The 27817-nt window shown below is 47.1% G+C and overlaps 1 protein-coding gene across 1 annotated transcript; it reads right to left on the reverse strand.

The window, feature by feature from the left end:
* Positions 1 to 4755: 4755 nt before the first annotated feature.
* On the reverse strand, positions 4756 to 27682 carry SEPTIN3 (septin 3). Its single transcript, XM_090041058.1, has 10 exons — positions 27371 to 27682; positions 14662 to 14853; positions 13970 to 14098; positions 13144 to 13225; positions 11286 to 11423; positions 10814 to 10931; positions 8487 to 8582; positions 6502 to 6598; positions 6010 to 6061; positions 4756 to 4952 (listed from the first exon to the last, which is right to left on the reverse strand). The coding sequence occupies exons 1-10, from the start codon at positions 27378 to 27380 to the stop codon at positions 4817 to 4819; spliced, it is 1050 nt and encodes a 349-aa protein (XP_089897184.1). The 5' UTR covers positions 27381 to 27682; the 3' UTR covers positions 4756 to 4816.
* Between the last annotated feature and the right edge of the window lie 135 nt (positions 27683 to 27817).

Below are 27817 nucleotides of genomic sequence, written 5' to 3' on the forward strand. Positions count from 1 at the left end.
CTGATAAGGAAGGTGATTTTACTGGCTCAGGATCATACAGGAAGTCAGTGAATAACCTGAGTGAACAGGAATCCATCAAGACTTCTTCCAGGTTGGACCACCACGCCCAGCTTCCTTCCCCGAGGACAGTATCTATTACTCACATTCCACATAGACAAGCCCCACTGAGCACAGTGCATCACCCAATATCTGTGATTCAAATGATAGATATGGAAAAAGGGAAACCCCATTTTTGAGCATGAGGTCTTTCTAGCAAGGAAGTATCAGCATTCTGTAGCACTCATTGTTCAGGCTTACATGTACAAGTCATGTACAGGACCCTATTGCTGACACAAAAATACTCTGATTTCACTGGAACTGATAATACTCTGCCACAGTCCACATCAAGGGGTGATACCACCGGGACAGCAAGTGTAATTGTCTCAGAACCTCCCCACTGTGAACTGGCTAAAGATGTCCATTTTCAGCTTCATCCTTCAGCACAATGGCAGCAGAAGCACTGATGAAGTCTTTGCACTGCTGCAGGCTTAAAAGGGTACATATTGTTATGAACAGTAGCAGCTTCTGAAAGACCCTTCACCTCACAGCAGGTGAGATGAATGTTTGTGTGTGGCACCATTATCAACAGACCTACACTCTGCAGTGGGGTGAGGCTGACTGATATGATTGGCTGGACAAAAGTAGTTCTGTGGCAGCATTCACCCTGCATTAGACATGTGAATAGCTGATACAAATGGATAGACAGCCTTACAGAAGATGTTTTTCAGCCCCCACTGGAGCTGAGAACAGATGACATGGAAGCTTGCAGCACACTGAATAGCAGGGGTGGGCAAAATGCAGCCTGCAGGCTGGATGCAGCCTGCCAGGACATTTTATCCAGCCCTCAGGGCCCCTAAAACATTTAGAAAATTAATATTAATCTTCCCCTATCTGTTTGTCATGTGGCCCTCGATGTCTTGCCAAAACTCAGTAAGCAGCCTTCTGCCCAAAATAATTGCCCACCCCTGCCAAAGGCTTTTGTCCTATATCCTGTTCAAGAATATCTGGTATGGATGCAAGAACTTCATTAGTACTAAGAGTTACAGAAGTGGGTGGGAGGACAGGACTGCATTACTGAGACCTTCACACACCAGTGATGCTGAGAATAGACAAAAGATTTGCTTGGATAGACAAAAGATGTGCTAAAGAGACCTTTGCCCTGCAGTGATGGCACTAGCTAAGGCCATAGGCAGGCACCATGCAAGATTCCCTTACACAGCTCTGCTAATGAACAGCACTTCAATTGCTCTCTGCTTTTCCAGTCCTGGACTCCATACAGTTCTGTCAGTATGTCTCAGTCTTGATCCACAACGCTCTCTGCTTATTCAGTTGCTGGCATGCTCATACACAGCTCTTCCAAAGCACCTCAGTCTTGACACACAACATTTCCTGCTTGTTGCAGAGCTGGATGATCCACACTGCTCCATTAATCCTCCTCAGGTGTGACCTACTGCTATTTGAGCAGTAAGGGATGATTGTCAGATATATGATGAGAATCCTCCTGGGATAAGGCAGAGATTCTTAAACTCATTGCACTTGTGATTTACATCAGGTTTGATTGACTGCTTCACTTCTTTTTTATTTTCCTCTCATTCTTGCTGCATTCCAAATGACTGTTTTTGATACTGAATAGAAGAAACAATGCTAGCCCTCCATTGGTAGACTATAAAGTGTTAGGTGGTAGTAGAAAAGAAGTATTAGAATATAGAGGCATTGGTGTTAAAGAAACCATATAACCTCCTGATGATAAAATATACTCTTAACCCATGGCTTGGTCTCAGTGCTGAGAAGATCAGCCCTTACATCATAAACCAGGTCATCTCCCTGAAGATAAGAAAGGAAAACCAATACAGCTATTCATGTGTGGAAGCTGTGGGACGACTAATAATAGAAAATTAGGGCTGGCAGAGACCTCAGGAAATCTTCTAGTCCAACCGCCTGCTCAAGACAGGATAATTTCTGACCAAAGTATCCCAGTCAAGTGTTATTTTTTCTAACCTACTCTTAAACCTCTGCATTTGTTTGGCATATGAAGAAAGATAATAAAAATGGCTGAGCCTGGGGAGGACTAGGGAGGAAGATAACTAATGCAAGGGAGCCTGGAATTAAAAATAAAAAAGCATTTCTTCATAAATTAATAAGAAAGAGAACAATTTTACATTCCTATGACATCCGTCTTTCATCCCAAAGGATCCCAGGGCAATGGATGCCAGTGGCCACGTGGCATGTCAGTGGAAGATTCCAGTAGGAGGTTCCCCAGGGTATCTCTCTGGAAGGTCACAAGATATCCACAATCTTCACTCCCTCAGGGCAGTGGGTCCAGAAAACACAACCCCAAACAAGGTAGTCCTGGCCAGTCTAGGGAGTAGATGGAGCAGCTGATGGTAGTGTCTATTTTTTCTCACCTCCCTTCCCTAAAACCACTAGCCTTTACAGCATAAAAGGGATGCCATACTGCTCCAAAAGAGAACTGAGAACTGCTGTCATATGGGAACTCATTCTAGTCCTGGGAAAGTGGGTTCCTCTCCTTTACAGAACTCCTTTTCCCTTCCCATCAGTACTCCTTTACACATCCTCTTCTTCCTCTATGAATGTTCTAACGCATGGTCCCCAGGCCAGGGTCCATGGATTGCTGGACTTTCATGAGGCCATGACAACAGCCCAGAGATCACACCAGCCCCCATGCACCTTCAGAGAGTTTCTAATGAAAAATTGGTGCACAGTAGTCCATAAGAGTATCTGTTGATTGTCAGTACTCTATTGATCCCGGGATCAGGAACTGTTTCTGTTAGGGCAGGAACCCCTGCTCTAACAGTCTCAGCAGGAACCTAGTGGGGTGTGGCAAGGACTGATGGGCAAGCAGAAGTATCTGAGGAAATAGTGGAGCCTGCACAGTCCCCCTGCCCACTGGGAAAGTGGGGAAAGTGAATTCCTTAGCAGTTCTTTGGCCAGTAGTGTAACTACTAGGTCGGGGCAACTTGGGGAGTTACCTTAGGTGCTGATTTGTAAAGGGAAGAAAAATATCAGTTGGCACCATGTTGGCACCACAGCAGCAGCTAGAAGTCATCTCTGTCCCCAGGCATCCCACTGCCCCAGGCACCTGGCTGATTTGTTACATGTCTACCTTTGGCCGGTGGGTAAATGCCACAATCTGGTCCTTAGTAAAGGCCTCAGTATTTGTCCCTCAATTAATATTCATTGTTTTTATCTTCTCCCCCACCCCACTCCTGTGATGGGAAAGTAAAACAATAGCTTTTAGATGTTATGTAATGAACTCACACCAGTAATACATACAGGATCTTTTGGGAGATATCAGCTACAGAAGAAGAATAGGCAGCCAAAAAGGAAGTAAGGTAATGTGAGAAGAGATCAAGAGAAAGGAGAACTAAAGCAGTTTGGGAAAGTAAGGGGGAGGCACAGAAGAGCGACGACAGAAAGAATGAGGGGAAAGAAAGAAGAGAGAGGGAGATGAGAGGGAGGAGGAGAGCAAACACAGGAGAAAGACAGAAAAGCAGAAAAATATAGGTAAAGGACAACACGGATGGAAGGAGCTGCAGAGAGAGTGGGACCTCTGGGCGGCAAACATTAAATGCTTTCACAAACAGAAAGTATCTCTTGGGTTCCAATGCAAGAGATCAAAGGCAGAAACACTTTAACCCTCTGCTCTTTTCCTCTGCAATCTATGAGTGCTCCTCTGCCAGCATGGAGGCTGGATAATAGACAGGACTTGTCCCCAGAAAATACTCCCAGTGAAGTAGAAGCTTATTGCTTGGCACAGAGTAGCTTCCTGACTCCTCTCACCATAAGAATCCACTAAGGAAGGGACAAGCAGGACCAGAACATGCTGCACTCCAACTATTCTTGGCTGCTGCAACAGGCCAAAGAGGGTAGTCACAGCAGAGCAAGCCAGAGGCTAAGCACGGTCAAGACTACGTGACAATCAAAGGCAGCTTTTGGGCATCACATGGAAATAGATTTTAAAATGTTTTTAAAAATGGATTCTTTCCAGCATGGTTTACAAGGGTTTGCTCCTTAGAAAATATTCCTGTTCCTCAACGTACTTGGATTCTTCTCAAATCAAATCTGAATGTCCTTAATCTAACTGGCTATTTCCTCCCACCACCACATGTTCCCATTCAGTGGCCAGACTGGAAAACATGGCAATAATATTCTTTCCATCCCATCCATGTTTTTACAACTAACTCCTCTGATGGCCACAATGAGAAGCGAGGATACAACACCACCACTTATCACTTCCCCCAGACTGACCATTAAACCCCCCTTCACCTCCACCATGGAATTACTCTTCTGCCCGGAATGAAGCTCACGGTTGCCACCACCATCTTGAAGACACTGGGTACACGGACTCCACTGTCCTTGCAGTAAGTCCATGGCTTTTATATGGGCAAGCACAGGACCCTCAGGGCCCCTGACAAAAAAGTGAACCCCAAACGCCAGAAACTACACCTCCCAGAGTTCTCTCTGTGACTTCCCACAGCCAAGACATATAACTGACCCATGGTACGGAAAAGAGAGAAAGGTGACAAAGTCCACTGTGCAAAATCAGAAAGGAGCACATTCTGGGGAGGACAGAGGAAACGCTCTTTGTCCATACCCCTTACACACACATGTGCGCACGTGCACGCACACACACACACACACACACACACACACAGAGGATGTTCCACATGCTTCAAAGACAGGCCCACAGTAAAAACAAGGGCAGTCAGGGTGGGTGGTAATATCCAGAGACAGTGGGTGACAAGAAGAGGGTAATTCATGGGTTACTTTCATGGTTTTCCTCTGTCTCAACGGTCATTGGGGGGAGGCCCCCATTGTCATTTAGTCGTTTGGCCCTGTAAGTCTCATAGTGGATGTTGTGTGTCACTTCTTTTAGGTCTTGGAGGTGGGTCCTGTATGAGATAAGGAGATGAAAGATATAGAGAGGAGGAGGGTGAAGAAAGAAAACATTAGCATGTCTTGTATCAACAATTACTCTTCCTGGTCTATTTTATCTTCTAACTTGAATGGGATGGGTCTTCCCTTGAAGCTGGCTAACAAGCCAGGTATTCATTTTGTATGGGTGCCATAACATGTTGATCAGCTAAAGTGGCATCACGCAACTAAAGAAAAGGGTCAGGCAGGATAAGTCACACTGATCAGGTCATTAGCCTTGCCAGTCCAATATCCTACCTCTAGGTCAAAGCTGTGGTCATGGTGTCAGCTCTCATGGTGTGCTGCCATCTCAGTTCAGACAACTCATTCCTCAAGCCCTGTATTCTACTTCTTGCCTTGCCCAGAATGTAATGACCCAGAAGAAGATTAAATCTCTGCAGGATGCATCTGATCAACATGGGTAGCATAACCCATGTAGCCCTGCTATCAACAGTTGCCTCCCTTGATGAACACCTCTCAGTCAGTCATTAACCTGTTTCTGACCACCCAGAGGACTTTGCCATAATGGACAGAAAAGCAGAGCATTATCGTGTCATGACACTGTGTCACAACGAACACAAATGCCAAAACATCATGCCCTGAGGAGGCATGCAGAGGATCTGTTTCTTGCTTTGAGGAATAATTCCTTGTGGTTTTCTTAAAATCCTAAAGGGACAGAAATTACTGTCTCATATGCTTTCTCCAGCTGCATGTGTCATGGGGCCCAGGGAAGATGCCAGTCTAGTCCCTTGCCACACAGGCCACCTATTTCACATAAGCTATGATTACAACTCGCTTCTTGTTGGCACAGTGATCCCACAGATTAAAGATCTGCTGTCCATCAGTTAAGCCTAGATTTTTCCTTGGAGTATTCAGTCCTGTTCTGTCTGCCTCCAAGAACATGCTGTCACTCCTTCCTTCAAAGAATATTTCCATCTAAGGTGATCACACCTGTAGGAAATTCTATCTGTAAATTCATTGCATGAAAAAGCATTCCTCACCATGAAATAACCAGTGTGTAACCCCTGGCCTCACCTTATGACAAAGTCTCGAAGGAGGGCAAATTCGCAGTGATTAAGGTTTTCCACTGAAAAGACAAAAAAAGTGTTTGTTTGTTTGTTTCCTTTTAAAGCCTTCGTTAGCACAGTCTAGGGCATGGTTGTTAAGACTGGGGTGCAAGGGCAGGAACTGTAGAGTGGTATATGTGGATTGCCAGTAGGCTGTCATGCTTGCCAGTTGTCAAAAATAGGAGGAAGCAGTATGGATGCTTTCCTGTGAGGAGTGAGGTGCCCTCCTGGGTCTCTGCTTGGCATCAGTGTTCCAGAGGGACAGCGGGACCCCGGCTGTCAGTGACTGAGCACTGGGAGCTACAGCTTCTCTAAAGGGAGTAATTTGAAAATCCTTTTTGTGTTGGTTAAAAAACCCATGGAAGTGTAGGCACTAAGGGTAGTGCTGGGAAATATACTAAGACCTTTAGATGGTGTTTAGCAAGCCTAGGCAAGTACATGAAAGGATGGACCTTTTTACCTTCAATGATTCCCCAGGGTGTTTTCCTTCCCAAGACTCTTTTGCCATTCACTTGGTATTCCTTGTCACTGCCCACCACTGCAAATGGCATGCTTTCCTGCTGGTGAGAGACAGGGGAGAGACGTAATCAATCCACTCCTCTGAACATTTACCAGTAATAAGACCGAGATGGTAGATGCTGCTACTACTCTTTCATCTCCTCCCCCATCACCCAGCTCTTACACAGAAACATCCAATGACTGTCCCTTTCAAAACAAGCCATTTTCCCTGCATTTCAGTCCTTGGGTTTGAAGATGTTCCTACTATTTCTATAGTTCAGTCTGCAGATGCTGTCAGTGGTTCCATGAATTCAGTAGACGTGCTGTGCTTCTCTAGATCAGTCTGCATGCACAACTAGCATTTCTGAATGGCAGGCATGAGGAATATGGAGCTGTAATAACGTGTTATACTTCATGGTGGTCCCATGTTCTTCATAGCAGTAATTTGATGTATTCCATCCTCCCCTAAGGTCTGTCAGAATCATTCCTGGCCAGAAGGAGGAGGAGATAGCTCAAAATAGGAATAATATGAGCGCTATTAACAATACCAGAGTGGTTCTAGTTCATTCTCCTGCTCTGACTATGAAGAGTAAAATCATGTCAGTGCTAAAATAAGCCTCCTGCAGGACAAAGAATGCTGACAGTGTTTAACAAGGACTTTGTTTTGAACTGCCAGGCAGGGGAGCCAGATTCAACAGGCACTCAGAGCTTGTCCACATGTAGAATTTGGTCACAGGCTCCCCAGGCAGGCACTTGATGGCATTAACACTGCCAGTGTTCATTCCACTGCCCAGTTTCTGCCCCTCTGGGGTGCCTTGCAAGCTAGATCTGGAGCATGGAGATGTGTCATCTGGCTCACTGGACTGCCTGAGTAGCTGGAAAGTCAATGGTGGAAGGAGTAGTGCCTGCTGCAGTTCTAGAAACCAGGGTGAGTCACACTGCTGCTGCCAAATTTCTGGCCCCGCAGACAGCCCTAGGAGACAAATGACATGGCCCCATACTCTAAATCCAGCTCATGGATGAGTCCCACAAATTGTTCAGCCTGTGGACTAGCCATGCACTACTCCTCCAGCTCACAGGGCCAGATGAGTTTGGCATCACTGACAGGAGAGATGTGGAAGCACTGACACCCCATGAGACCTCATCTGGAATACCATGTACAGCTCTAGTCACCCATACTCAGCAAGAATGAATTCAAACAGGAAGAAGTATAAAGAATGACTACTTGGATGATGGGGGGGGAATGGAGACCTTATTGTAAAAGATACATCTAAAAAAGCTTGGGTTGTTTAGCTTAGCAAAGTGAAGGTGGAGAAGGGTTATGACTGCTCTCTCTAAATACATTGTGGGGGGATATAACACCAGGGAAGGGAAAGAGCTCTTTAAAGTAAAGTCAGTGTTGCCATAAAAATAAATGGGTATAAAAGGACCTTACAAAAAAATTAGGCTGGAAATTAGGAGGTTTTGGAACCATCAGATCAGTGAGGTTCTGGAACAGTCACCCAAAAGGGGTAGTGGAGGACAATAAAACTACCAACTTTTTAGATGGATTTGATCAGTTTGTGAAAAGGGTATTATGACGTGGTTTCCTGGAATGGAGGGAGACTGGACTCTCTGACCCATGAGGTCCCTTCTAGTCCTGTCTTCCTTCATCCAACCCAAAACAAAGCTATGTTCAAGCAAGATGGAGGGGAGCAAATATCCCTGTCAGCTCAGCCATCACAGTGAACCATGGTGATAAGAGAAATGGGGACAAAGCAAATTAAAGAACAAAAGATGAAATGACCCATCCTCCCTGCTGGTTGTGAAGCATCAGTGAGAATACTTTACATTCACAGCCAGTTTTCCCCTGGCTCGCACTTTAGAAACTGGAGTGATCTGTCACTAGTTTGAACTCCATAAATTCCAATACCTCCCAGCCCACAGCCATGCCAAAGGACATCCTACCCTGATTTTGTCATTCTCTGTTTTATCCTCCAGGTCCTCATCAAACTCCTTCTGAGGGTAAAACTCGATCCCATTCACCTCTAGTTCTTTGCGCACCTGTCCAGGGAAACGTTTTAAGGTGAAAAGCAACAGAAGCATTAAATCAGGGCTGCCCAACTTTTTAAAGGCCAGGGGTTGCACATCCCATGGGTCACACCAGAGGGGGCCATGTGCCACTGAGGCTGCACCAGAAAGGGCCATGGGCCCCCTGAGCATACTCCCATTGCACAGAATATGCGGGCACTCCCTGCTACAGTGGACATGTGGGTGCTTCCCCCCCCACCAGTGCACTGGGTTTATGCCCTAACCCAATTACTAGACATACGTCATGATCACAAAGAATTAGTAACTTAGTAACATGACAGAAGTCAGCAGAAGGGGATCAGAGTGGGTCACTACACTCTCCTTTACCCTAGTCAGAGCTGAGTTGGGGTTCCCTAGGACAGGTTTGCTATGGCTAGCTGATGTTTTGCAAAAGTTCATTTAAAGCAGTGGGAGCCAAACTTTTGGGCAGGCATGCCACAAGTTAGCCTCGTGCCCTCCCCATGTGCTACTCTGATCCCTTTCTTCTGCATGATCTGCTCTGCTTTTCGCTCCCTGCTCTGTACTCCCTGACTAATTTCCTCTTCTGTTTTCTGCTTCCTGCCCTGCTGGCTGCTGTGCTGCCTGTCCTCTCCTGATCTGCTGGGTGACACACAAAGGCTGCCCAAGCTGTTCATGGCACTTGTGCCACAGGTTGGCCACCACTGATTTAAAGGAGAAGCACATTCTTGAAATGACCATCTTGTAACATGTGCAGGGTGTAACTGCCCCAGCACGGGCACTCCTGACCACTAATTTGGGTCCATATTGAGGGCCAGGAGCAAATCAAAGGTCCGAACCAGAAAGCAAGCTGAAAACCAGGACCTAGAACAAGAACCACGGAAACAAGCAAATGTCTGGAGCAAGAATAGCATAGGGAATGCCTACACTGTGTCCCTAGCTCCTGAGTACACCTCACCCACTTGCTTCCACTTGCATATACCAAATCCAGAAATCTGTGAGTGTCATGCATACCACCCCCTAGCTTTTTCAAAGCCTCTGCCTCTAGCAGGCTCGAAAGTAGCTTCAAGGAGCACCCATGGAGCAGTTTCACAGCTGCATTTCCAGGTTTGGTATGTGCAAATGGGAGCAAGTGGTCAGGTTGTGCTTTGGAAGGTCCTTCCCCAACAACACTGTGGATAGAGACCAGCTAGCACCAGGAGCAAGGAGAACTACATGATGTGTTTCCTGAGTCCTACAAACAACAGAGGGATTCAATATTTGGTGCAGTTCCCAGTAGCCAATCCCATGCTTCCCCAGGCATGGCAGAAAAGGCTAGCTCAGCCTGCTCTTATCTCATTAGCCCCAGCTAAGGCAGACTTTGGCTTTGAGCTAGTCCTGAAACCCTGACACATGGTACCTTGGAAACAGCTGTGTTGCTGTGATTTTTCCAACAGCCAAGCTGGCTTTTCCCATACAAGTCTGAGTGACCTGGGCCATCCACTGCTGCCTAAGCACTGTCATAGTTACCACACAGCATCACACCCCACACTGTAACACACTACAGAGCTATGATCAGGTTTTGTTACAGTTACAGCATAACTGAAGTCTGAGTCAGTGAATCCAGCACTGTGACATCAGCTGAGAGGGGTGCTGAAGCATGAAGGAAAGTATCAATGGGTGCATCTACACATGCAATTAATGCACAACAATACACTCTGGAGCAGTTTGAGGTGGAGTAAACTAATCCCAGGTGCAGCGTCTACACGTGCACCCAAGACAGCAACAATTTGAGCCAGGGCAGAGCAAGCCCAGGCTGTCAGGGGACATAAGGGTCAGCCCCAGGCTCTGCGTGGTGGTGTTAGGCAGCCAAGGAGCTGGCTGGGGCACAAGGCTGCTGAAAGTACATAGTCATGTGGCTAGGCAGCAGGCAGGAGCCTGGACCCTACTGGCTGGGCTGTCCAGACACAATTTATGCCTGTGGTCAGTGTCTACACATGTGTTTAATCACAGTAAAATTATCCCAATGTAAGATAGTACTGTTCCTGATCAGTGTAAATTAGTTTACTGTGGCCTAGTACCACTGCATATGTAGATGGCTACACTTTACTCTGCAGCTAGTCTACTCTGCAGTAAAGTGCATGTGTAGTTGCAGCCAGTGTGTCTCAGAGATCAGCAGAAGGAATACATCCCACCTCTTCCACCTTCATAAAAGGACAGAGGGAGGCTCTGCCTCGGATGTTTTGCATGGAGGAAGTGGTACTCACCCTTTGCTTGAATTCAATCTTTTCTTCCAGGGTCATGGTGTCTGCCTTGGCAATAACAGGGATGATGTTTACTACTTTGCTAAGATGCTTCATGAACTCCAGGTCCAAAGGTCGCAAGCTGTAACCCATGAGAAAGAAAACTGGAAGAGTTATTTTATTACATTACCTATAATGGCAGGACATCAACTCTTCGCCCTTCCTGGACTGAGGGATGAAAGCTTTTTTTAATACCCTCAACTAGACCCCACTGCTAGAGCTCTTCAAATTTTCTTTTGCTCTTTGCTTAGAAAACCTAAGGGATGGCACCTGTCCTGGCTATCTCATCCAAGACCTTTTCTTTTGAACTTTCAGTATCAGGATATCCCATGGGGGGATAAAACAAAGGCAGACCAGGATGTGATGGTATAGAGAAAGGATGAATGAGACAGATCAACAAAATGACCCATAAGGGAGGCATCACTGGGATACATACGAGTGACCTGTGGGAGAAATGAAGTAGAGGCAGCAGTGGACTCTCGTGTCTGGGATTCGTTTCTTCCTCGCAATATTCACTTCCTCCTTCAGAAACTTTTCATATTGCTCATTGATGTATTTCTCAATTGGCTCCCAACTGTGAGCAGCAGAAAGAGGGAGAGAGAAGCACATTACCTTCTCAGCATCACATATGCAATGTCGCTGGCACTGACGGAGGAGGAAGGTTTTGGATAGGAAAGACATCTCCATTAGCTGGAACAGATCCTTCCAGTGCTACTGACATCTGTGTTTAAACATTTGTGCACTCACTCTTGCATGCACCACATCTGAGATCAGCAGATGTGCTCAAGCCAAAGCCTCTATGGTAATCAGGGTGAGGTGCTGCTGGGAGGGTGTTCTGTGAGGGCTCTTGGTCTTTGGATTTTGCTCCACTTTGGTCTGAAATAGCCTGAATCTTCTGATCTTTAGACAGCAGGAAGGCTGTAAGGGTGGCCTCTGAACTCTTAGCCCAGGAAAGATTTAGGGTTACCTAATTTGTTAGAAATGGGTTGTACCAACTGTGCTACATTCAAACCAATTAAACAAACAATAACTGTAGTAATATTCTATTTCCTGGCCCTTTTCCTTTTCCTCCAATAAACTGTGCTCACAGATCCAGCCCGTGGTGCTGTCATCCGCCTCATAGGGTTCTTTAAGGTTCTGGAAGTTCGGTGGGAGGGAGCAGTGGCATTGTTAATTGCTAGTCCTCTGATGCCAAATTTCTGGACCTGTGGGGAGCCTTGCAGGCCAGATAACATGGCCCTGCATGCCAGATTGCACTGCTGCGGAGCCAGATCCAGCCGCACAGGTTTAGGCTGGCATTCAGCCTGATCTGGGTGCACGGCTTAATCAGGCTGACATGGGATCAGGCCCATGGACTGACCCCATGTGCTGACTCCAGCCTGGGGTCCAGTCCCATGCCACTTATCTGGCCGACAGGACCAAGAGGCCAGGTACCACTGCTTTAGTAGACTACCAAACTCTTAACAAACTACATATTCTACCTAACAGTGAAGTACAGCCTCCTCTGGAGAACAACACATTGGCCGTTTAACTATTCCCAGTAACGTCATACAACAGTTTTCCATTGACTTCAGTGGGCTCTGGCTCAGGCCATAAGAAGAAACTGAAGAAGAATTCCACGTCCATTTGGAACCCCAGGCTGCCTTTTCAGGGGCCAGAACGAAGGTAGCCAGACTGGAATTTGGCAGGGATGACAGTGCTGACACCTCTATATCAACCCAATTTACTGTGAGATCTTTAATGACTACAAGCAGGTGAGCATGGACTGGACTTGTATGTTGGATACAAGCAGCAACTTTGATCCTAAATCCCTCTGGCACCATGCTGGGGCATTAGTTTAGGACTAAATAAGGAAGAACACTAGCCCTCACCTTTTGCAGTGCTGACCTATCTGCAGCATGGGCACTTGTAGGGTCTATTTACCCTCTATCCACAGTGTACCTGGGAAGAAATCTAGGAGAACATTCACCCAAACACCCTGACTCACAGGTGCCAGACATGGATACATATCAATAAAGTGGCTTTGGGGGTGTCCTTGGAGCCATTCTTAAGCACTTTGGAAAGAGATCTTGGAGGTAACACCAAGATCCATCACCCCTGCCTGGACACACCAGAGACATGGTGTGGACATGCCCATACTCTCCTCTTCACTGTGTTCTGTGGGTCTGTCCTGAAGCATAGATGCTCTAGTGCTGGCTTTCCCCTTGTCCCCATCCCCAGGGCCTGGCAGTCACCCTAGAGACAAAGCTGGGGACAGAATATAGAAGGAAGGAGGTGGATACAGAAACACTCACCAGTTCTCATTGTTGATCTGGTCACCAAATCCTGGGGTATCAATTACCGTCAGCTTCATTTTGACACCACCTTCTTCGATGACTGAAGAAAAGAAGCAAAAATGATGTCAATATCCCCCTTCCTCACGATCTGCTCTCAGCGTGCAGCTCTATGGTACTCACTACAAGAATACAGGCTAAGGCCTCTTTACAGTACTCTGGCAACATAAAGGGGCCCTGAAGTAAAGTAAGAGTAAATTACATTTGCTCTCACTTTAATGCCTAAACAGACCTTGATGAGAATCTGCCTCAGTATTGCTGAAGTTTTCTGTTTATCTACAGCCTAAGTCTGAAAGGAGGCTGTCCTCTCCCCAGTAGCCCTGTCAGCCTATTCCTGTTGCTGAGGCTGCCGCCAATTAGTCCCACTTGGGATTACGAGAGTGCTCTTACTAGGTACTTGGCTGAGACTGGCCATCTTGGTTCATAGAGGCCACCAAACAGCGAGAGATGGAAACGACTTTCACCCCAGATGATCTTGGGGCCATGTTTCAACACATCTACACAATTGAACAGATGACTTACAAGTGGCAAGGTCTATGCCTTTCTCTAATCTCATGCTCTAAGCAATGCAGTCCCCAGAACCTTGCCAGTTCTGAAGAACTATCCTCTAGAGCTGACAGGTTTGCATTGGAAAGGGGAGGGTTTACCATAGCAAACCTGTCCTAGGGAACCCCAACTCAGCAAGAAATGCATAATGTAGGGATCTTCTGCAAGACGTTGCAAAAGCCACATCTATCCTTTTGTGGTTGTTACTGGTCACCTTCACAATAGATCTCCTGGCTCTTACCATGCCCTATAGCTTTAATCTCCACTGTCTTAGGGATCTTCTCCTCACGGTTCCAGCCTGAAGACTTGCGGCTCACCTGGGATTTGAAGAGAGTATTCACCAGTGTTGATTTCCCCAGCCCACTTTGACCTGGTAAAGGGAAAGAGGAAGCACCTAGCACGGTGGTTCTCAACTAGAGTACCATAGCACCCTGCATGCCTTGAGATTTCTAGTAGGAATCCATAGTATTAAAACAATTCTGACCTGTTTTAGTCTTTCTGAGTTCTTTGCAACAGAAAAATTGCTCTATTATTTTTCTGTAGTCAAAAAATGACTGAAAACTGAGCTGGCAATTTCCAAGGGGGGCTTGAGTCTTAAAAGGTTGAGAACAAGTGATCCTGCATATACCACAGCTGTGTGATGATAACAATAGGCCTAGGAACTTAACCCCATGGAAGATGTCAGTTCAGTGTGGTGAGAACTTTTCCCTCTAAACATGTATGTTAAAGAGAATTACTGAAAGTGAACTAGAGATCTACTTGAACTAGGCTTGGTCTCATGTTAAAGCATCTCTTCACCCATATCCACAAAAACACCCTGTGCCTGATCATCCCTCCAGCCTGTACCTTTGGGATTGATTGCCCCCCAAGCCAGGGTGAAGCATTGCTTACACTCCCCCACAGACCTCTATAAGTCTCCATAACCCTTCCTACCTACAACCATGATGTTGAAGTCAAATCCTGTCTTCATGGTCTTCTTGCGCATTTGCTCAATGATGGTGTCAATCCCAATGTAGCCCAGCAGGTTGGAATTAATGCTAACAGGTTTCATCGGCACTACTGGTTTTTGCCGGGGCTCCGGCACCAGGTCAGACATAGCTGCGTCAGTCCTGGTGTCTGCTGGCCCTATACAGGAGACAGCGGAAGGAATTGTTATTCAAGAGACAGCTCTATAAAGTCCCTCTGCCCTTCTATATTACTGGTCAGTAAGGTTGAGGGTAGTATTAAATATTCATTTGCTGGACATGAATTAGGGTCATGATTTTATCATTGGGGCCCTTTATGGACTGGCACCTATCTGAGTTTTCTGACTTACTGTTCTTCACCATCACAGCCTATGAGGTCCTATGGTTGAGGTTCTCAGAGGCTGGAATGTATCAGTGGCTACCATTGACCAACAATTACACTAGCAGTTGAAGCTAGTAGTATCTACTTAGCAAATGTGTCCCTCATTTTCCCCTTTCAACTTTTCCAGTTTTCACCAACAGTGATTTCTGCTCACTGGTGCTTAGAGTGTTCTCTGAAAAACTGCAGTTGACTGGAGGGCATGTTCAGAATTTAATATTGCATCTGTACATCCAAAGCATCCCAACTGGGTTTGGAAATTTGGCAACAAATATAAATGATAGCACCTCACTCAGCTTTGGAAGCCTTAGACAAACTTGAAACCAGGAGACCAAAGTGTCATTATTAATTCATCCCTTCTGTGTCTCACCTCATAAATCCAGGCAGAACCCCAAACTTTCTGGTTTTTTTCCATATGTGTGTAATAGCTGAGTTTGTCTTTCTGTACGCTGAGGCACAACTTCTGTACGTGCCCTTGTTTTCTATCTTGATAACTGCAACCTCTCTCTTCTTAGCCAGCCTGGTACGTGCACTGTAGTCTCTCAGACCACCCTAAACACAGCCACTCTGATCTTCAGCTCCCCTTTGAACACTTTCCCTTTGCTACCATACTGAATTTAAGCTTCTTTCAATTGCCATCAAGGCCCCAGGCAGTCTGGTCACACTCTGCTTATCTATTTTTGCCTCTTTTCATGTCTCCCCTGGCTCCATCACTCCCACTGGGAGGACCCATTTGTCTGCTTCTCTCACATACAATCTCCATGCTTTCTTCTACATGCCTGTCTACAAGGCAGACCTTCTCCAAGCTGATTCACAAGGCCAGCTCCTTCTTGTTTACATTTCTTCTGAAGACCCACATACTTGGAAGTGCCTACAAAGAAACTTAGTGACTCCATCTCTCTCTTGCCGCCCCTTCCCTGTCTCGCAGGGTCTTCTGTAAAATAGATAGACAACAGCAAAATCTCTCCCAAATGGGCTTCATGGAGCCTGAGGTTCTTTCCCTTTATTGGGTTATAACAGATTCTGCTTGGGGTCATCAATCATTTACTTATCTCCATCAATTAATGAGTAGCTCATATCTTCAGAGGGAGCGGGCTAGTGCTGGGACAGAGTGGGTGTGAGAACACTGGAACTCAAGCTGGAAATTAGTTGTGAGGGAAGGCACCAAGCCTGAAACTGGAAAGAAGCTGAAGTGAGGAAATACAATGTTTTAAACTTAGGAAAACAATGCAGGCATGACCTAGTGAGACATAGGGCTATTGTCACTCTGATCCTACACATTGACCCTTTCCCCCCAACTTTTTGTAGTCAGTTTTTCAGTATGAGAACAGTGACTGTCTTTGATCAGAAACCACTTGGCAGATTTGGGATGCTACTGCAGTCAAAATGATACACGATAAATTATCCCTTTCGGTCAGTCCCTCCCATGTGTTCACTTGCTCCCCCCTAACGCACCTGTCAGCAGCCAGAAATCCAGAGCAGCAGTTGGACAATCCTGTGCTGTGACTGCCGGTTGGTGTATGATATGCACTGCCTTTGGAGGAACAGACAGCCAAGATTGCAGGCCTAGAACAAGGGAGGTCAACCTTTTTGGCAGGAGTGGCCTTCCCAAGTGTCATTCTGAGTCCCTTTCTCTGCCCAATCTGCTGCTCTGCTTTCTGCTCCCTGCTCTGTGCTTCTTGTCTGCTCTGTTTTCTGCTTCCTGCCCTACCTGCAGCTGTCTGTCCCCTCCCTGTACCATATACAGAGGCTCCCCATGCCACTTGTGGCACCTCTGCTGCAGGTTTCCCCCTGTTCTGTACTAGAGGTACCAATTACAAAAATCTAGGGAAGAAGCTGTAGCAGTAATACATTTCTAGGGTATGGAAGGAGCGTTGGGTGGAAGGAAGTTTAGGGAGTGTTTCGAGGTATTCTTAAGCCAGGAGGAAGGGTTTTTCTGGGTGATTGAAGAACTTACAATGGCATTTCCCTTCTCAAAGCCCTCTGCAGACAATCAGGACTTGTCTACATGGAAGAATTTACCACCACGAGTTTGCCATTATAAGGGGATGGGCATACAAATAGTTAACCATTGGCACTGGTACAAAGGGACGGGGCTTTACTTACCATTAGCCATTCTGTAGAAACTGCCTATTTACTTATTCTCACCTCACAAAAAATGGAAGCAAACTCACAGTAGCTTAGCCCTCATTGAAAAGGACAAGCCAATGAGCTTTATCAACCACTTATCAAAGGGTGTGCACATGAGCAGTTACCATGGTGTAGCTGATATGCTATAAAGTCTTACTTTCTTTTCCTTGCAGTGAATTATTTATAGGTCTATGCCTTAAGCCCAGGCTGTCCGGCGGGGCTGTTGGCATGTTTGCTGGAATCAGTGTGTTGGCACGACTCCATGACCCAGGGAATGAATCCCACCACTACTTTCCCCCCCACCAGCTGAATTCAGGGTTTTGGTTGTCATTGGTGACTAAAATCAGCAGCAGAGAAAAAGTGGGGACAACTGGCAGCAGTGTTCATCCCCTGAGCTCTAGGGCCATGCCAGTGCAGTGGCTCCAACAGTCAAACTGACCAGCTGCTGCCCCACTGCCAGAGGCGGGTTATCCACCTCGCAAGAAGCCCCACAGCTTGCATCTGGTCTGCTGAGCCAAATGAGTTGAACACCCCTGCTTTAAATAAACCCGTATCAATCTGCAAGTATAATGCCCAGTGTGAGCTGCCTTATCCCAGAATCAGAGTCCCTTTTCCCACTTCAGTTTAAGGCACTTCAGAAGCAGTTTACATTAATTACCCCGATATCTCATGGGAGGATCACTCAGCAAAATCCAAGCGGTCGCAAAGCTTCCTCTTGTGCTTGGATGATCTCTACCTAACTCAAGAAGTCTACGGGCCAATGAGAGGCAAAGCACTGCTCGACCTGGTACTGGTACTGGGGATGACCTAATCGGCGACCTAGTGATCGATGGGAAGCTGGGTGACAGCGACCACGAGCTGATCATCTTCATCATCCGCCATAAAGCTGGCAAGTCAGTCAGCAACACAGAAGTCCTTGACTTCAGGAAAGCTGACTTTAACAAGCTCAGGAGGCTTGTCAGTGAGGCCCTAAGGGACCATGACCCCAGGGAGAGGGGAGTTCAAGAAGAGTGGTTGCTCCTCAAGGGAGCGATCCTCAATGCACAAGCTAAGTCTATTCCATCTCGGAGGAAAGGCAGCAAGAGGGCACAGCAGCCCCCGCTGGCTCTCCAGGGACCTAGCAGACCTCCTGAGGCTAAAAAGAAAGGCCTACAAAGGATGGAGGATGGGATTCACCTCCAGGGAGGATTATTTTGCGCTAGTCCAGTCCTGCAGGGAGCAAAGCAGGAAAGCCGAGGCTGCAACTGAACTCCAACTAGCTTCGAGCATCAAGGACAATAAAAAGTCCTTTTTCAGATATGTGGGGAGCCAGAGGAAAAGCAAGGGCAACATTGGACCCCTGCTGAACCAGATGGGGCAACTGACAACTGACACCCAGGAAAAAGCCAACCTATTAAATGGGTACTTTGCATCAGTCTTTCATCAGTCCTATGAGATGCCCATGCCCACTATGGGATAGGGAGGTCCAGGTGAGGGAGATCCCCTGCCCTCCATTAATGCTGACCTCGTGAAGGAACACCTTGAGAAGCTGGATACCTTCAAGTCAGCCAGCCCTGACAATCTGCACCCCAGGGTACTCAAGGAGCTGGCCAGTATCATAGTCCAGTCTCTGGCATGGAAAACTCCTGGCACTCTGGTGTAGTGCCCGAAGACTGGAAGAAGGCCAACGTGGTGCCTATCTTCAAGAAAGGGAGGAAAGTGGATCCCGCTAACTATAGGCCTATCAGCCTGACTTCTATCCCGGGGAAGATCTTAGAAAAGTTTATTAAAGAGGCCATCCTTAATGGACTGGCCGATGCCAACATCCTAAGGGATAGCCAGCACGGGTCTGTTGTGGGTAGGTCTTGCTTGACCAATCTCATTTCCTTCTACGACCAGGTGACCTATCACCTGGACAAGGGAGAAGAGATTGGTGTTATATGTCTTGACTTCAAAAAAGCCTTCAGTCTGGTATCCCATGATCACCTCTTGGCCAAACTGGCCAATTGCAGCCTTGGGTCTACTACAATCCACTGGCTGGAAAATTGGCTCCGTGGTCGGACCCAGAGGGTTGTAATTGATGGCAGTCACTCATCATGGTGCCCTGTGACCAGTGGGGTCCCCCAAGGCTCTGTCCTTGGACCCATATTGTTCAACATCTTCGTTAATGATGCAGACATTGGAGTCAGGAGCGGACTGGCCAAGTTTGCCAATGACACCAAACTTTGGGGCAAAGCATCCACACCAGAAGACAGACGGGTGATCCAGGCTGACCTGGACAGGCTCAGCAAATGGGCAGACGAGAACTTGATGGTGTTTAACACCGAAAAATGCAAGGTTCTCCACCTTGGGAAGAAAAACCTGCAGCATCCTTATAGGCTCGGCAGTGCTACGTTGGTTAGCACTACAGAAGAAAGAGACTTGGGGGTCATCATTGACCACAACATGAACATGAGCCTGCAATGCGATGCTGTGGCTAGTAAAGCAAGCAAAACACTGGCTTGCATCCATAGATGCTTCTCAAGCAAATCCCGGGACGTCATTCTCCCCTTGTACTCAGCCTTGGTGAGGCCACAGCTGGAGTACTGCGTCCAGTTTTGGGCCCCACGATTCAAAAAGGATGTGGAGAAGCTTGAGAGAGTCCAGAGAAGAGCCACGCGCATGATAAGAGATCAGGAAGACAGACCTTATGATGACAGGCTGAGAGCCACGGGGCTCTTTAGCCTGGAAAAGCGCAGGCTCAGGGGTGATCTGATGGCCACCTATAAGTTTATCAGGATCTGGGGAAACGTTTGTTCACCAGAGCGCCCCAAGGGATGACGAGGTCGAACAGTCATAAACTACTGCGAGACCATTTCAGGCTGGACATAAGGAAGAATTTCTTTACTGTCTGAGCCCCCAAGGTCTGGAACAGGCTGCCATCAGAGGTGGTTCAAGCACCTACATTGAACACCTTCAAGAGCAAATTGGATGCTTATCTTGCTGGGATCCTATGACCCCAGCTGACTTCCTGCCCTTTGGGCAGGGGACTGGACTCAATGATCTTCCGAGGCCCTTCCAGCCTTAATGTCTATGAAATCTATGAAATGAGAAGAAGACTGAAAAAACAAACCTTTTTTTACCAAAGGGCTTCAACTTTCTCCAAAGCCCTCCCTGGAGCCCTTTGAGAACCCCCTGGCTCAGTTCTTGCCCGGGGCTGCATTGTAAGTAGTGGCTGAGGCAGATTACGGCTCAGGGCCTCCTGACTCAGGAGGCCTCCTGGCCCCATTTAGCCTTAATCCAACTCCATTTAACCTTAATCCACCCTTGCTTGTTGAAAGAAAGAGGGGCAGGAACAAATCTCCCTTTCTGCATTTACAAATCAAGCAGGTGTTTTTACCCTTGTCCACAGCATTTGGCTTTAGCTTGGCTGGGGAACACAGAGGCTAGAAAGACCCCCAGTCATATCCACTAGGGCAACTCTGAACTCCCTGTCCTCCCTACCACAGCTGCTGTGTTGTGGCAGTAGCTGCCAAGCTGGGCTTTTCCCATCTGGAATTCACTCGTACGCCCATCACAACTGGTTTGTGATTTTCATGCTGACAGACCATCCCTGGAGGCTCGGGTTGCCTTTTCCCAGCTTTCTCAAAGCTGCTGCCAGCTAGGAAACCCTGATATCAGAGAAAACAGGAAGAACTCAACCAGCCAACTCTCTCGCTCTGTTTGATCAACCTCCTCTTCCTCTCCTGACTCACCGCCTTCCCCTTGACATCCCATACGTGGGAATACCAGTGACCTTCAGGCTGGGCCCAGCAGTTCTTCCATTTTCTACCATTGTGTCTGAGGCCTTGCAGCTATGTGGATACAATATTCAAAAATAATGTGGATACACATTGTTCCTGAATGCAGCCTTTCTAGGGTGAGTAAACAGCTTTGCTCACTGTCTTAGTTTTGACTAGCAGTGTCCCAACCTATTTTATGTCATTTTGCTTAACAACTTCCACATGGTAGTGCCTTTCCCTCTCTTTTGCTGTCTTCCTGTAGCCCATGCTAGCTTGTTTTTTCCTGGGGATTTGTGGTTGTGATATTCAAGAAAGGTCATGGAAGTCCTTGCAGACCCTTTGGACTAGTTATTGCCTGAGGACTGGACTCTATAGCTTGGGAAGCACCTTCCAGTCCTACATTACTATTTCAACCAGTTTTGTCTTAGTTTCAGTTTAATCTGCCCCTCCCTTCTCCCTGTTGTGACTGCCTTCACCTCCATCTGTGCCCACACCTGACTTCAACAGAATTGGGGAGTCCGCTGCATCTGCTGGACTATGGAGAAATGTCACTTGCCTTGTTCCTGCTGAGGCACATGGATAGGATCTCAGATGATGTCCCAGCCTTTGGCTCAAATCCTGGGTCTCATCAGGACCTAACAGACGCAAGCATATTGGCCCTGGGGAAGCGAGAACAACATGGAAGGGAACAGGAAGGCTGGGGAAGAAGGGGAAAGGTGGGAGACCTTAGAGGAATGAAGACATAGAGGAGGTCTATAAGGAGAAAGGAAGCAGAGGGACAGGGAAGGCTAAAGATGAGAGAAACCAGATCGTTGTACTGCTCCTAGTTGTCCAACTCATTCACTCCCTTAAATCATACAAACTTCTCCCAGACCCATGGCATAAGTGCTCCTGAACTGACCCCACTTTTCCAGCCAAGTGGAAACATCTCCTGTCTGACCCTTGGTGGCCAGATGGCCTCTACACCATGGTTTGCTGCCAGCACCATCCAGCAGCGCTCCCTCCTGCTCTCCACCTTGAGACATCACCACATGACAGTCACAGAGGCATCTCCTGCTCACTCCCTGGGAAACGTCTGTCAGTCTCCGCATCCTGAAATGGGCAAGCATTTGCATTAGAAAGTTGGTGGCTGCAGTGGAGGACCTTAAAAAAACTAGAAAATACCCCTACCTCCAACAGGAAGTAGAAGAAAAAAGAAAGCTGGTCCAGTGGTTAGAGACTAAACTGGGGATTCAGAAGAGGTGGGAGTCATGTCTCTTGTCTGTCACTGACCTCCTGGGTGATATGTGGCAAGTTGCTTAGCCTCTTAGTACCTTTGTTTCCCATCCCTAGCCCACAGAGTGCTTCAAGGTTGAAACTATTAAAGAATGTAAGGGAGCCATGAAAATACCTGAGATACATGGCCATCAAAGCAAGGCATGGGGAGAAATATATTCAATAATCAATATTTGTCCTTACCATGTAGCTCTGGGGCAGCCAACTTATGGCAGAGGTGCCACAAGCGGCATGGGCATTGGGCAGCCTCTCTTATGTGATACACAACAGATCAGGGGACAAGCAGAATAGTGGCTGACAGAGCAGGAAGCAGAAAACAGAGAAACAAATTGGGCAGGGAGCAGAGGGAAAGAAGCAGAAAGCAAAGCAGCAAATTGGGCAAGAGAAAGGCATTGAAATGACATTTGGGGAGTATGTGGGGCCAATTTGTGACATGCCTGCCAAAAAGGTTGGTTTCTAATGATATAGCTCACTAAGCTGAACAGACATATCTTGCTGAGGCACAAGTATAGCTCAGGAGTGCCTGGGAACATCCGTGAAAACAAGTGTATTGCGTTCCCATCTCTCTTCCAGGCTTTGAGCCCTTCACTGCCTACCACCAGTGAGTCACTCACTCATCATCTTCCTTTTTTCTACTCTAGCTGGTGACGAGGAAGCCATAAACAAGGCTCCAAGAAGTTTGCCACAAGTAACTGTATTATCATCATATTGCTAGAGCCCTTGTCCTCCCATCCCCAAGGAAGCCAGCTCTTGGGGTTCAACTGAGAGTCTATTTATGTATTTAGTGTTCTTCTTTCAGCCCAACCTGTTGGAGTCAAAAGGTTGTGAGAGAATCTCAGCTTTCTCAATCTAAAACTGTAAGTTTCTAATCCTTGCAGTTGCTGAGGAAAGTTTGAAACTGTAAAGTGACTTCCACCCTAAAGACCCCAAAATCAAAAGAAAAGATCTCCCCACTTATAATTTTTAACATATCTCCTGACTTTTATACAGATCTCAAGATTTGGGTGGGGGTTGGCTCATGATTTTATAGGGTTTGAGTTTGGCAATCCTTCATTGCCTCTCTCTATTGCTCCTTATTCTCCCTTCTTGTATCCCATTCAATACAGAAGCCCTGAGCTTGCAGAATTACCATGACCCAGCCACCTTTGATCTTTGTAATAAAATTGCCAGCGTGGGGCCTACAGTGCGACCTACTCTGGTGTCTTTGTGACGTGAACATGTGTCCCACTGTCATTATAACAGTAAAACAAGGGTGGTACCATTAGCGTATCTGGGGCAGTGGGGAGGGGTGGGGAGGGGAGGAGCGGTACAGTGGTGCAGTTGAATGCCCCCTTTGATTCCTGCTTCACCTAAACCAGGGGTAGACAACCCCCAGCACCTGTGTCAGAGCATGGCCATGAAAGCATTTTGCCTGGCATGTGTGCCTTGGAGCAGACAGCGGGGGAGCTGTGAGAGGCCCAATCTTTGTTGTGGCAGTGTGGCCCTGGCCCCTTCCCTGTCATCTGCTTCGAGGTACGCGTGCACCTGCTGCTGGCAATGAGCCGGGCCAGGGCTCTGAGGAGTTTGGTACAGCTACTTGTAGCCTCCCTGCTGCCTAGTGTGAGCAGCTCAGACACTGTGGCGGGCAGCAAGGGCCTGCCCAGTGCCTGGGCCAGATGTGGCAGGCAGCCAGGAGGCTGCAAGTGGGTGCACTGGGGTCTGCGGAGCCTCAGCCTGACTCTTTGCTGGTGGCAGGTGCACATGCACCTCAGAGCAGATGGCAAGGAAGGAGCTAGAGCAGCACTGCCACAAGAAGGCTCAGGCCCCTTGCGGCTCCCCTGCCATCCGCCCCTGGCATGCCAGCATCTTACAAGTCGTGGTTGCGGGTGTTTTTGGTGCTCTGCCCAAAACCATTGCCAACCCCGACCTAAACTTTAAAACCAGCTGCTTGGGAGAGGCAGTGGCATTTCTAGTCAGGCAGTGCTGAGTCAGTTCACTTCATGGCATTTATCATCTTCCTAATTCCAGTAATTCTCTCTCTGCTCCACAGGTTTTAACAACCCTCTCTCCTTTTTAATGGTCTTGATGTTTCAGTGTTCAAACTGTCCTTTCTTCTGCAACTGTTAGCTATTCCTGCTAATGTGTCTTTTCTGTTTCCCAGCCCTGCAGGCTGTTTTTAGCTCTAGCTAAAACCTTAACTCAGGTGTAGTAATAGTCACTCAGGTATAGAAATGACTGATAGCAAAGTATTGGGGGCACTGTCAAGACACTCAAGAAGGCTAGATTTTGTTTTATCAATCTGAATAAGAGATGTATGGGTAACTATAATGACTAAACGACTAATGTTACAATAGCCTTTGCCTATTTTCGCCTAGTTTGTTCTGGTTTTTAAAACTTTATATATACTGTAGCAAATTAGTACATGTTCCAATAATTACGTTTGTTTTTTGCTTTGATCATAAACTGAAAAATGTAGGTCTAGCCCCTTACGATATTAGTAAAGCTTGTTCTTTTTTTTAAGTGGAGAAATATGTGTGTAGTGTTATGTGAGGATGTGCCACACCACCTTTACCCTCTTTTTCAAAATCTTAGATCTGCCCATGGATGGCACTACCGTATTGTGACAAATGTTGGGGTGTTCACTAACAAGTACTGATCTCATATAGTGTGGTATTTCTTTATCTGACTCCCAAGATAGTGTATTGGACTGTCAGAGTCAAGTAAACATCTCAGTGTGTGACATTTATGCACATCCAGCAGTTGCTTTGGCACACAATGGGCACATGCTTTCTGGTAATTCAACACACTTCCCCATAGGTAAGTAAAGCTATAAAGCCAGTGGTTTCAAGGCTTTTGGGCTTGACTTGAGGGCTAAGCTACCACAGGTTCACTTTTATGTATCATGAAGTGAACATAGTAGCATAAATAGGGGTGGCAAGTGGGACACCAGCCCTGGACACTGATATAGAGGAGGCACCAGAATGGCAAGCTGGGGCGGGAGAGTGGCTCTCTTGGGGTGACAGAAGCAACCCACAGCATGGCAGCAGTGGCCTGTGTGCCAGAAGCCTGCACTAAGGCAACAGCATCAATGGCCATGGCAGTGACTCACATGAGGGGAGATTCTCTAGTGGCACTTCAACCCCCAGCTCACCCCAGCCCAGCACCTCCAACCCCCCGGTGCCAAAATTCTTAGTTACACTTCTGGGTGAGCAGATGGCTATGGGAACTTACAGCAGAGCAGCTGACACATAGTAAAACCCTGCCCACCTCTGCCTCATGGCAAATTGTCTGTGCCCTAAGAATAGGAGAATTGTGAGATTTCACCCCAAAGCAAGTAAAAGCAAGGGGTCTAACGCCTCAGGGGGGATGTGCTCAAAGAGAATGGTACAGCTGGCTCTCTGTTCTTTACACTGAGTCATGTACATTGAGGTCTGTGGATAAGAACACTGTGAGTGCTGCCAAATAATAAATAGTCATCATCACACCTACTGTTCGGCATCAATAACATTCATTCATCTAATGTGTCCACCGCTTACGTTTACAGTAGTCACTTAGCCCTGAAGATAGTCCCAAACTCATGATGCTGAATGGAGAGCAGATGGAAATGACTTTCAGTTAAGTTTGTCCTAGGGGCAGATTAGAACCAATAACCTAGATATGAAAAAGTCCCGCCATTGCCATCCTCTGCCTCCTGTTCTGTGTCTGAGTAGCATCACAGAAGGAAAGGAAGAGCCAGTCACCCACAAAAAACCCAGTTTCTGGTAATGAAATACTATTTAATCCTCCTGTAATACATCTAGAGTGTCTGTCTCCTTCCATTCAGCAAAGGCCTGCCCTTACTGAAGCCAGAGGCAAAATTCCCATTTAAATGAAGTCCTCCATACACTGCCTTGGCAGCTCTCATGCTCTTGAAGGCCCTTTCTGCTGACAAGATAGCTCAAAGGCCTCAGTCTGTAAATGAGAATGAGGCCCCTTGATTTCACAGTCACAGGATTTAGCCCCACATACATTAATCTTCATCTCTGGGAAACTAAAAGGTTGCTATCAAAGCAAAATGTCCATGCATCCTGCAGGCCTTACTATTCAAACAGAGAGGTATTATAGTAATAGTAATTTAAAGAGAGAAGTGGTATATGTAACATTGTCTTTATGTGACCATGCATTAGAAAAATAACCCCCAGGTCTTGGGATTTCAAAGTAGCTGTTTATTCCATATAATCATCGTGCAGTCTACACTGCAGGTCACTCCAGTCCAAGCCAGTACCTAGCAACATTGAATAGTCATAAGTGCAGTAATTTTTTTTCCTCCACCAACTAAGGACAAGGGCATTACAAGTGGGAAAGAGAAACTTATTCCACCTCCTTTAGGCTGCTCCCCAAAGTCAACCTTCTTCAGCTGTGCCCTCCACAGAATTCAGCTGTGCCTATGCTGGACAGAAACCCATCTCCCCAACCTGTGGTGAATTTAGGGCAGAGCATATTGGAGCCTCAGTGAAGATACAGACACCAGAAATAAAGGCGACTTACTAGGGCATCATTCCCCAGTCCACCACTCCTGCTCTAGGCTTGCTCTTTGTTCTCCCATCCAACCTAGGTTTAAAGGGCTCTGACAATGGATAGCCTGCAGTCAATGGATCCCACCACCCACTTTGGGACACAGGAACCCGGAGAGTGCTCTCCAGTCTGGGGCCTGGGATCATGAGCTTCTAATTCCCTATCAGCCCCCAGGGCCCATGTGTGTGTCTAGGAGCCCTGCCCCACCCACTCTGTCCCCTCTGACGCCTGGGGATTAGACTGTGACATTCATATCGCCTAGAGAGCAACCACCAGTGAACGGCAAGGGCCAAGCCAGTTACAAAGCAGCTTGCATTTTTTTCCCACCCCTAGACCAGCTGGGATCATTTCCTTCCCTTGGAGCAGCTTCTGTGACCGCTCTTCAGCATCACTGCCGCGACTGCCTATGCTCTCTCCTTCATACCAGATTTAGCCATTGAAAGAGAAAGGCATGAATGAAATGCTTTTCCCTCCTTCCCCAGCCCCCATAGTCTGCATGCAGAGTGCCCATGGTGGTGTATAGGTGTGTGGTGATGTGTGCGAGGTTGCACCATCAGGGTATCCCTCCAGCATCTCTGAGCCCTGCCAGAACCACGCCAGCATTCGCATGGACCACCTACCTTTGAACATGAATCTTTCTTTGTCTTTGAATCTGCTCCTGAGGGGTGGGATTTCCCCCCTACTTCTTTATCCAGACACCGATGCAGCCTGGCTGGCTAAGAAGCTCTGCTTTTCTCTCTCTCTCTTTCTTTCTCTTTCTCCTTCTCGCTCTTTTTTTTCCTTTCCTCCACTGGATATTTCAGATAAGCAAGGATGCTGCTGATGCTGCTGCTGCTGCCATGGTCATGTGACCTGAATATTAAACATCCCTGCAAAATCTCCCCTAGGCTCTGCCTCCCTCCTTTCCTAGGATCTAGGACTTCAGCCCAGCTGCTGATGAGAGTGGGGAAGGGAGGTGCTGTAATGAATGGGCTAGACATGCCCTGAAAATGCTTCCCCCACACCCATTTTCCCTCCCTCTTCTCCTCCCTATTCCCAAGCGATTCTTATATGCTTCTGCCTGCAGA

The sequence above is a fragment of the Crocodylus siamensis genome, chromosome 4, assembly GCF_052110815.1.
Source record: "Crocodylus siamensis isolate JL-2025a chromosome 4, ASM5211081v1, whole genome shotgun sequence".
Classification (NCBI taxonomy): domain Eukaryota; kingdom Metazoa; phylum Chordata; order Crocodylia; family Crocodylidae; genus Crocodylus; species Crocodylus siamensis.